This window comes from Ammodytes marinus (genome assembly GCF_949987685.1).
Source record: "Ammodytes marinus genome assembly, chromosome: 16".
In the NCBI taxonomy this organism is placed as follows: domain Eukaryota; kingdom Metazoa; phylum Chordata; class Actinopteri; order Uranoscopiformes; family Ammodytidae; genus Ammodytes; species Ammodytes marinus.
Window position 1 is genome coordinate 1,509,868 of NC_137220.1, and position 11,631 is coordinate 1,521,498.

The following is an 11,631-nucleotide window of genomic DNA, read 5'->3' on the forward strand; positions in this document are numbered from 1 at the left end:
GAAGTACTGTAAGGAAAATTATAAAAAAAAAAAAAAATAATTGACAGGTTAAAAGGGAGACAGAAAAGAACAGCCTAGGCTCTGTAAACGTATATGTAAACAAAAGGGGCCCACACTACAGTAGCTAGCAATACACCCGTTTTGTAGCGGCTTGGCTGTGTATTAACTGTTTCAGCACACACACAGTACGGACAGTTCAGATCATGAGGAGATATTCACTGGTTTTGACAACAAGTGATTTTTTTCCCCCAATAGCTTTTAAAATCGTCCAAAAATATGCTTTTAAAGTTAAACTATGTTATTTCTGCCGATAGTGAACTATTGTCAAACTAACTAATAACTTTCCCGTCAAAATAAAATGTCCCATAATCAATTTAATCCATTTTAATGAGCTTTAACCACCAAACCACCGGCTATGTCTCTAGTTTATAAGACTATCCTACAACATAGTATTTAATCATCTTCTATTTGTATTCCTGTCTAGTTTAATTCCCTTTTTATCAATGAATTAAGTGTATGTGTGTGTGTGTGTGTGTGTGTGTGTGTGTGTATGTGTGTGTGTGTGTGTGTGTGTGTGTGTGTGTGTGTGTGTGTGTGCAGCAGCAGTCATTGGCAATTGCCAAACAAGTTGAATAAACTGTAAAAAGAAAACCATATTTTTTACGGTAAAAATCTGGCAGCTGCAGTCGCCAGAATTCTACTGTAAAAAATACGGTAGTTCTGCTGATTTTACGGTGTTTAACTAGATATTTTACGTGAAAATACCGTATAAGTAAAGGATTCCTCCAATAAATAAAAAGGTATTTTACGGTGAAATAAACAGCATTTATTGACATAAAACACCGCTTTATCAAAAACACCTGCAAAAAATGCAGTTTTGGCTGTTCTCAATATTACGGTATATTAAAGGGGCACTGTGTAACATTTAAATTAATTTATTAGCTAAAATCAATATCCTCATTCATAAATATGTCCTCATTGGTGTAAAATCACCTCTGCCAATAATCTGAATTATCCTCCTGAGCGGAGAATTACAAATATTAATATTACATTTTTTACATTGAGAGGGTAAGTCTTATGGAGGCATCCATGTTTTTGGAATGTCATCAGGTGCATTGTTTAGAATTTAGAATTGTTCTTGTCCTTGAAGGCCACTGTAGCTTCTGTTATTATTCAAAAGGGTTGGGGTTACCCAGGGAGCGTTGCATTCTAGAACTTTGTAGAACTTTCTTGATGATGTCATATTACACAGTGCCCCTTTAACGTAATTAACAATGGTTAATAATTTTCATTCACAGTTCACAGCCAAGCAGCACTCAGGATGCCAAACAAGTTGTACACAGTATTTGCATTGGAATATTAATCAAATTTCAGAAGCAGTTTTCATTTGCCATTTAGAAAAAAAAAACTTCCCACCAACAGTCACCTCAAAAAAGTATTCTTCCTTCAAAAAACAAATTGTTGAAAAAAAACTCTTCCTATGATATGATAAAAACAATCTTCGTCTCTGTTCTCGGGCGTTCTTAAATTTTTCTTTGGGGCGTTGAACTTAAAGACCTACTTCACCGGTGGAAATATGAAGGTGTTTTGAACTCTGAGATCCTGTGTAGTATAAATGTGCAATTTGTTTTAGAAATCGGTTCATCCTAGCCTGAGAAAAGGCAGAAAGAGTGTTTTATGGTCTCACTGTCTCACCCTACATTTTACTAGTGTGACATCTAGGGTGAAGTATTCCTTTTTCTTTGGGGCGTTGATCTTAAAATTTGGTAAAAATAAAACAACATATCTAGGCATATAACCTGTGTACATACAGGGGCATAGGCAACGTTTTGTTTAAAATGTTTTGGGGGCAACTTTTTGGTGGGGGGTATGGGGGTGCTCCCCCAGAATTTTTTTAACGTCTAACACTTAATCTCCTGCATTCTGGTGGATTTCTATCCACCAATCTGAGTTTACGTTAGCTAGTGAGCTATATTGTAATTTAAGGCAAAAGTTAGAAAGCAGATAGTGTTAGCATTCATCCTTAGACACTTGACACAATCAATCATCAATATTAGCATCAATATTAGCATGCTAGCCACTGAGATTAGTTTATTTTCATCCCTCAGAAAACTGACATATTTTCTTAGATGCGAGTTCATCAATTCATGATTTAAAATCCTGAGCTGTGGAACGTTCAGCAGACATTCCCAGCAGTAAGCTAGGCGACTGTCGTGTGCACCAGGCCCCCAGGATGCTGCCTTCTCCGAGCAGCCAGCATGGACATGTGGCCAACCCATTGGTACTGCATGGTTGGGGGAGGAGCTTATTTTCATGCGGTCCGTAGGCAGATTTCCCTGTCCACACAGTACAAGCGGCGAACAAGATTGTGACTCTGCAACAAATGTTCTGGATATCAATCATAGGCTCATACTTATCTTTAGACCATATACTGTTAAAATGGAAGTTTTTTCTCATTTCAAAACGCCACCTCAAGCGTTTTATTAGCCCAACGGCTTTTAACGGCTTTCAGTTTGTTTTCGCCATGCTAGATGCTACAGAACAAGAATGATTATACACCCGCCTCCAGTCCGCTACGCTTGCCGCCCTCTTTCTTGATAGGTCCATAATGCTGATACGTCCATGCTTCCGGGCCGCATGGAATTTCCGGTTTATGCTTCCTTGTTGCTTCTCTGCGCCAATGAGCAAGTCGGCACTAGCCTTGGCGGCGCTCAGCCTGAAAGTATGCCACCATACCGGTTTGAGGTGAACACAGCCAATGATGCTCTACATGGTGACAAAGGACTGATGACACAATGTCACCCCGCCCCATGAACCAAACTATTCTATCCAGTAAGACGTTTATTTGTAGGAAGTTATGATTCGTCAGTAATAACCGTGTCGAAATTTGTGGTTAAAGCAAAGAGAAAATAAATATATTGGGGACCTAAGGACACAGCACTCATGGGGGACACAGAGACTGGCTGTGGGCTGAAAAGGTAAGGCCTAACTAACTCCCTTTGAACCAAAACACTCTTTAATCCCTACATTCTATTCATGACACAGACATGAATAAGAATGAGTACCATGAATTAAATAAAATGAAATGTTATTAAATATTATATTCTTTTATATTTCTGTATGAATTTATTTCTGCATTTTTGTTTTTACTATAACACTCAAGAGACTCAAGAGATTCAAGATTAATTTGATTGTCATTTCAACAGACTGTACTTCCATACATAGAGACAGACAGACAGACAGACAGACAGACAGACAGACAGACAGACAGACAGACAGACAGACAGACAGACAGACAGACAGACAGACAGACAGACAGACAGACAGACAGGGAGAGAGACAGGGAGAGAGACAGACAGACAGACAGACAGACAGACAGACAGACATAGAGACAGACAGACAGACAGACAGACAGACAGACAGACAGACAGACAGACAATGAAACGAAATGCCGTTTCTCACTAGTGCCTACAGTGTTAAAAAAAGCAGCATAATCAAATAATTCAAAATGATCAGACTCTCATATAAAACAACAAGCAAACAACAGACACATCAATAAAAACAGACATCAGGCTGAATAAAGTGCTGAATGTTCAGGAGTGTCCTTGACAGTTTCCTGGCTGTCAGTCTGTACCCAAGCTAATGGTGGTGGGGGGGTGTATGTGTGTGTGTGTGTGTGTGTGGGGGGGGGGTGTATGTGTGTGTGTGTGTGTGTGGGGGGGGGGGGTGTATGTGTGTGTGTGTGTGTGTGTGTGTGTGTGTGGGGGGGGTGTATGTGTGTGTGTGTGTGTGTGTGTGGGGGGGGTGTATGTGTGTGTGTGTGTGTGTGGGGGGGGGGTGTATGTGTGTGTGTGTGTGTGTGTGTGGGGGGGGGGTCAAAAGGGGGAATCACTGCATACACACAGTATACAACATACAATTAAAATAAATACACTCATAACTGTTAACCAATTTAAAATTATTATTTTGAATCAGCCCCTCTACACTTGTAACTGTTTTAATTAGGCTATTATGTCTCTCATTCAATTGATCTGAATGTTTTAAATTGTTGTTGTCTGTGTGTGTGTGTGTGTGTGTGTAAACTTGTTATGTACTCTCATTGTATATTGTGTATATGTACAAACTCGACGTCATTGTAAAAGAGGGTCACCCCTCAATTGATCTTTCGAGGTTAAATAAAGGAAAATGAAAAAATGAAATGAAATATATATATATTTATATGTGTCCATATATATATACAGATCATACCAATGTATTAATACAAGCAGAATCACACATTACATGATTCCGTCACATTCATTTCCTGACCAAAACCAAATCAGATCAAATCAGTTTTATTCGTACAGCCCAATAACACACACAATAGACATCTGCCTCAGTGAGCTTTACATTCACACACAGTATGACGCCCTGCCCTCACGCCCTAAGCTCTTACATATTTTCTCAGGTGAACTCTGGTGCCATTGCCACACCTTGAATAACAACAATACAAACGTAGTGGCACAAACTTAAAGGTGCAATGTGTTCTACAAAGTTCTAGAATGCAACGCTCCCTGGGTAACCCCACCCCTTTCGAATAATAACAGAAGCTACAGTGGCCTTCAAGGACAAGAACAATTCTAAATTTTAAACAATGCACCTGATGACATTCCAACTATGACACTTTCAAGTTGGCGGCACTAGGCCTTGGTCCAAAATATGCAGAAATATGGCCATATATGAGACCCTTTCTAAGGGAAAAAAAATTATTCAAAATTTTTTTTCAGCTATTATGCACTAAATGAAATGTACTTATGGATATTATAATTACTTTCTACAAAATCTGCTAGGAAATAAAACCCACAATTCTACACACTGCAGCTTTAAAGGAATTAAGTTTGTGCCACACTCTTAGTAAAGTAATAATTTGCACTCAACATTAAAAACATTTTAAAGAAAAGGCTTTGCTGTTACTTCAGAAATCCACAGAGCACAACTGTTTACATGGGACAGTTTTTTCTGTAGAAGAATGGATGATGGAAAGAAAGAGGGACGTAAAGACACTTTAGTTAGAAATATGTTTTCTTCTATCAGTATGGAACATCAACCAATGTCATATGATCTAAATCCAAAGTTACTAACTATCTCAAATAAATAGGGCAGCTTAAATCCTGGTCAGTATAGAGAAACCACTTCTAGACTATAGCACACCTTTAGTTTCGTTTTAGTTTTGATTATTTACACAGTTTTAAAGGGACACTGTGTAACATTTTAAGTAATTTATTAGCTAAAATCAATATCCTCATTCATAAATATGTCCTCATTGGTGTAAAATCACCTCTGCCAATAATCTGAATTATCCTCCTGAGCGGAGAATTACAAATATTAATATTACATTTTGTACATTGAGCTGGCAAGTCTTATGGAGGCATACATGTTTTTGGAATGTCATCAGGTGCATTTTTTAAAAAAATGTAGAATTGTTCTTGTCCTTGAAGTCCACTGTAGCTTCTGTTATTATTCAGAAGGGGTGGGGTTACCCCGGGAGCGTTGAAATCTAGAACTTTCTTGAACTTTCTTGAAGATGTCATATTACACACTGCACCTTTAAATTAAATTTACAGAATGACACAGAAAACAAACACATATCGTGCAGTGAGAGGCAACAAGCCAACATGACTATTTTGAATCCTGCACCTAAATCTTTTTAAGTTTTAGGACATTATAGAAAACAAACAACCTTTAAATAGGCTATAGACTACATGACCATAGCCAACACAGCAGTTCGGCTTTTTGTTTTTCTTCTTCATGATAGGACACTACAACTAAATCTTGTTTCAGATGACATGTAAAGTAAATTAAAAAACAAAACCTGATTTTGTTACGGTAAGTGGCAGACAGGCAAGTAGGAAACATGCAAGTTCAAAAAGGCAAAAAGGGCAAGGCACAGGGGGAACAGGGGGAACAGGGGGAACAGGAACATACAGGGACAGACTCACCAACAGGTACACGAAAAACCATAATGCACAGACAAGGAACAAAGGAACACAAGGAGTATAGATACAAGACACAACGAGACACAGGTGTAACACATTAGGGGAGGGAGCAGCAATCACACAGGAGGGAAACTTGACAGGACATGGGAAGAAACAAGACAGACATACCAAAATAAAACAGGAAACACGGGTAACACCAAAACAAGACAAACCCAGACCATGACAGATTTTGACATTTGAGCGAATGAGTTCTGCAATGTTATAAGCTAAATGAAACTAATGAGCAAAAGGAGGAAGTGGAACATTCTTGACTTTATTCTGGCCACCTCTCTTACATCAACATCAGGTTAATACTGTCAACAAAATGCAGAAGGGGGGCACCTCCATTTAGCTAATAAACAAGTATGCCTCGTTTCCACCGAGTAGAGCGGGTCGGGTCGGAGCGGTTCGGTCCTGTTATTTTGGCTTTTCATTTGCCAAAAGTTGGGTAGGGTACGGTTTAAGCGCACCTAACCGCTCTAAGCCGCTCCTAATCTCAGTACTCCTCCGTAGGGGTACTAGCCGCCTGAAAGGGTGCAGAAAAGGCGGAGCTACACACTGTCGTCCGTTGATTGGTCGAAAGAATCATTTCCGTATAAATCGCAGTGTGTTGTCACCTCTGCAAGAGTGAAGAGAGTCTTGTGTTTAGCGAAAAATGGCAGCGCAGCACTGTTTATTGTGTGGTGTTTTTCCTTTTCATTAAATGAATCAGTTGGCTACACTGTGTCCTGCTGCTACGAGGTCACCATAGTCACGTAGCTGCCGCAGCCAGCGCTGTTCGCTCACTGTCTCTGGCGGCTTGCACCGAGCCGTCTCTGTGCATTCAGATTCACAGGTTATAGACTAAAAAAAACAAGCTTCTTACAACTAAATATACCTGCAGCCTCTAACATGTTAGCAGGACATGGCAAAGCAAATCACAGTTGAAATACTATGTTAGGTAGGTGGAACAAGTGTGGTGAAAGGTGGTGGGGAGCCATTTATTGTAGTTTGACCTGCTCACAAACGTTATCAAGAATTCGGGGAGCAGCAGTACCCATGCCTCGGGGGGGCATTTAAGGTCCTTCTAGACTATAATGGCCAATTTATGTCAAAAATAATAATAATAATAATAATAATAATAATAATAATAATAATAATAATAATAATAATAATAATAATAATAATAATAATAATAATGATGATGATGATGATGATGATGATGATGATGATGATGATGATGATGATGATGATGATGATGATAATAATAATACCTCTTCTGTGAATCATTGCTAATTGACTAATTCAAATCCAAATCCAACTCACTACCTGTGTTTTGTGACAGTAGACTTCCTATTTTCATCCCCCATTGTGTTTTAACTTTTCATTTCTCGTCTTTATAGAAAGCTTGTGGGAAACCAGCTGTGTCAGAAGAAACCGCTCTATGGCTCCTGCTTCCAGCTGCTGCTCCTGCTTAGTGTCGTGCTCAGCGTGGCGGTTTACATTCACGCCAGCCGCTCTCTGTCCTGGGTGAGCTTTCCACTCCACGAGAACTACCGGAGGTTTTTCAATCAACTCAATCAACTGAACCCACCAAAGCACACAATCCAACCAAATACAATTCTTGACACCACAGTAGACCCTTCCACTGTACCACCAACAATACCACCCACTGTACCCCCTATAGGTATTCTGCACCACCAAGCCTACCCAAGAAACTACCACTTTATTATGGATGACACAGAAGTGTGCAAACAAAAGACCCCTTTCCTGGTCCTGATGGTCCCAGTTGCACCAAAAAACGTGGCTGCTCGGGACGCGATCCGGCAGACTTGGGCCAATGCCAGCCGGGTCGGGGGCGAGGTGGTGCTCACTCTGTTCATGCTGGCGCTGTCTGGGGGCCGCGACGCAGAACAGGTGCAGGAGATGCTCAACCAGGAGAACCTCCAGCACCGGGACTTGATCCAGAGCGATTTCATGGACTCGTATCTCAATCTCACCATCAAAACCATGGTGATCATGGACTGGCTGGCCACACGCTGCCCGACAGCAGCATACGGCATGAAGGTGGACTCGGACATGTTCCTGAACATTGACAATTTAGTGACGATGCTTCAGAAGCCGGGCGTTCCCACGCTGAACTACCTGACAGGAATGCTCATGTGGGACAGACCTGTCGTGCGAAGCAAGGACTCTAAGTGGTACGTTCCCGAGGAGATGTACCCTGAACCCACATACCCGACCTACGTTCTGGGCATGGGATACGTGTTCTCCAACGATCTTCCAGAAAAACTTGTACAGATTTCAAAATCAATCAAACCATTTAACATAGAGGACGCTTACGTTGGAATGTGCATGAAGAAACTGGGACTTGCACCGACATCCCCACCAGATCCCTCGCAGTTCAAGGCTTACAACTCAAAATATGATCGCTGTGAATTATCAAAAATCATCACCTACATTCTTGGGTCTCCACAACAGTTGGTGAATTACTGGACAGACTTGAAGAAACCTGGACCACTTTGTTAGGACAATGATGACAATACAGCCGCGGAAGAAAATAAGAGACCAGTCTGGATTTTTCTTCAATCTTCATCTCTACATTACTTCATGGAAATGCTCTTTAATGACAATATTTTTATTGTGAATTTGGTAGAGATGTTGTCAGTAGTTTTTATTATAAAACCAAAATGTTCATTCTACTCAAACATATGCCTATAAATAGTCAAACGAGAGACACTGAACATTTGAAGTGGTCTCTTCATTTTTTCCCGAGCTGTAAATCCACTAAGAACTATCCCGGGTGAATGGTGGAGGAATGTGATGTTGAATCCATTCAAACATTTATTCTGTTGTGGTATAAAAAAGTCTTATCCTTATTTTAGAAATGAGAATTCGTATTATTTTTTATTTTTTTTAGATATTTTTTTGGCATTTTTTTTATTGATAGTGTAGAGACAGAGTTGAAATGGGGCAGAGAGGGGAGTGACATGCAGAAAACGACCGCGGGCTGGAATCGAACCCGGGTCCGCTGCTGGCCGAGGCCCATTGGGGGGGACACCTTACCAACTGAGCTAAGGGCGCCCCAAAATTGGGAAATTCTTCACCAATTTGGAAAAGTTACAGAAGATTCTAAACAATTGCAATTTAACACTCAAGTATTGTGTGTATTTATTGTGTATTCAAACTTAATATATTGTCGACAAACAAAATTATGAAAACATATTTATTTGTCTTGAAATGAAGTAAACTGCAAATGTAACTGATGTAACATGCAGCATGAAGGGGAAGGTTACTGGGAGTGGGACCAAAAGAAAGTTTGTTTTTTTATTATCTTTGATAAAGTGAGTTTTTAAATTGACAATGAAGAGTTTTGAGAAGTTCATGGCGGCTTTGTTGATGATAAGAATGGTATGCATGCTGGAATACTCATTATTGAATTAGTGATTATTCACTATATTATGTTGGAGTTTCTTACAGTTTTTGCCTAATGCTTACACATTAATAGTGGTTGCTAGGCCCAAAGCATCACAACCTCTAACTTTTGTGACCATGCCCTAAACACAAGCACCAACCCCACAAACACAACATAGGCTTTGCACTGTGTTTGAAATTCTGCAACACACTTCTTGCCAAACACTACACACAGTGTTTTACATAAGGCACATTGTTCAAAAATGAAATCACCTGCAATCATCGGGAGAACACATCTATGTAAAGTACAAAACACAACCAAACTTGGAAAAGCACACAGATTCACACACATGAAATATACAAAATAAAACTAATATAATACCAATCAGTGTGAGCCTTAGCATTACACATAGACCTCAGGTTAGCTCAGCTTCTTTGTGAGACAGTTAGAGTCAGGGGAAGAGGAGGAGAGAGAGAGAGAGAGAGAGAGAGAGAGAGAGAGTCAGGGGAAGAGGACAAGAGAGAGCGGCAGGAGGACGAGGACAAAGGAGACAACAGACGGAGACAGGGTCACTATAGTGGACCATGTTATAGATCATGGCCTAACAATATAGGAGGCTGGTCTGAGAGTCCAGCCCAACTACACAATAGCTCCATAATTAGGTCATTTAGACTGGATATCAGGAATATTTTCGCTGTTGGTTCTCAAAGGATGACATTGCATGTGATGTCGATGAGGCGATGTGGCCAGACGCAAACAGGAGGCGGTATCCATGAAAGGATTCATAATCCACCCACCCCATTCCTTACAACACTTTTTTTTACTGTAATTGTTTCAGAGTTCATAGTGACACACTGAATTGCTTGTTGAACTGCGATCCTACCTATTCGTTGTGTTTTTTTATTTTTTTGGCAAAAACCACGAAATTGCAATATAAACTTTTTTTCAGAAGCTTTTCTATATTTTTCATGTGTCTAAATGAAAATATAGTGTATCAATCTTTCCAAAAAATTCTTCAAGAGGTTGGATATAGCACGCAAGGCGATATTTCCCCCGTTGCTTGGCAAGGGAGGACATTGCCTGTGACGTGGATGAGGTGATGTGGCCAGATGCCAACAGGAGACAGGATCCATAGCCTAAATGTCTTCCAATCATTCCCCTACAACACTATGTTTTGTAGAACATTCTAGTTGTACCATTTCTTGTGTGTCTTTGTGTTTTGTTTTTTTTTACTTTTGCAAAAACCTGAAACGGCAAAATAAAATAAAAGATCTGAAGCGTTTACATTTTATTTTCATGTGTCTAGATCAACTGTAGTGGATCAATCTTTCACAAAAAAAAATCTGTATGAGACTTTTAAAGTCAAAAACCATCCAAAGTACTGAATACAGATGTGTTTTGCATAAAGCACATCTGTGTGTTGTTGCTGCTAGGAAAGAGTCATTCAAAGGTGCATGTGTGTATTGTTTTGATGCTAAAAACAGTTTTGAAATGGGATTGTTAGGTTTTGTTTCAAGAGTTTCATTTTGCCGTATAAATTAGAAGTTTATCTCCCCGTGCTTTGTCCTATTCGGCCTGTGTGTTAAGTTTTGACACAGTGGGCCAAAGTCTGCAACATGTGTGTAAGCAATCGGCAAAAACTGTAATGCACTACGGTCTTCAAGCAGCAAGTTATCCAGCATCATCTCGGATCCATAAGTGTGATAAAACATGATAAAAACCATCAAAACAGACATTGGGAAGGATTTTTACCTGCTCTGCCATTGTAGGCGCATACACATTCACCCAACTGTTGCTCTGGCGTGCACCGGCAGTGAGACCATGGAGTGTATATAGTTTATATGAGTGAGACGCGCGAGAGCGTTCTCTCTCCTGATTGGATAAAAAATCGGGATACTACAACATTTTAATTGGGCTATTACTGCAAATCAGAATGACTTGGAGACCTGTGATATGACGTCCGCACTCTGTTGAAGTGATTGCTGTAGGAATATGGAGTGATATAACACATAGGGGAGAACGGGGGAATCTGAGGCATCGGGTAATGTGAGCCACCCCCTGTATCTAGGCAACGGAAAAAAACATTTGTGGTCATGTGAGATATATGTTTTCAAGCCCCTCTAATTTCCCCATGGCCCTGAAAGAGAGGACCTCATGGTGCTGTGGTAAGCATGTTTTTTTCACCAAAATAGGTATTTTGCATGTAAAAGTAAATGTTCTTGC

At 40.0% G+C, this 11,631-nt stretch overlaps 1 protein-coding gene across 1 annotated transcript; it reads left to right on the top strand.

Annotated features, from left to right (window-relative positions):
- The first annotated feature begins 2,839 nt into the window (after nt 1–2,839).
- Nucleotides 2,840–10,600, top strand: LOC307262373 (beta-1,3-galactosyltransferase 2-like). Its single transcript, XM_080043236.1, has 2 exons — nt 2,840–2,978; nt 7,397–10,600. Exons 1-2 carry the CDS (start codon nt 2,944–2,946, stop codon nt 8,520–8,522), a joined length of 1,161 nt encoding a protein of 386 aa, XP_079899362.1. The 5' UTR covers nt 2,840–2,943; the 3' UTR covers nt 8,523–10,600.
- Nucleotides 10,601–11,631: the final 1,031 nt, after the last annotated feature.

Excerpts from the sequence above, each read along its gene's own strand:
- LOC307262373 (XM_080043236.1), top strand. The coding sequence starts at position 2,944 with ATGGGGGACACAGAGACTGGCTGTGGGCTGAAAAG. Across the intron at positions 2,979-7,396 it reads ACTGGCTGTGGGCTGAAAAG|AAAGCTTGTGGGAAACCAGC; the intron begins GTAAGGCCTAAC and ends TCGTCTTTATAG.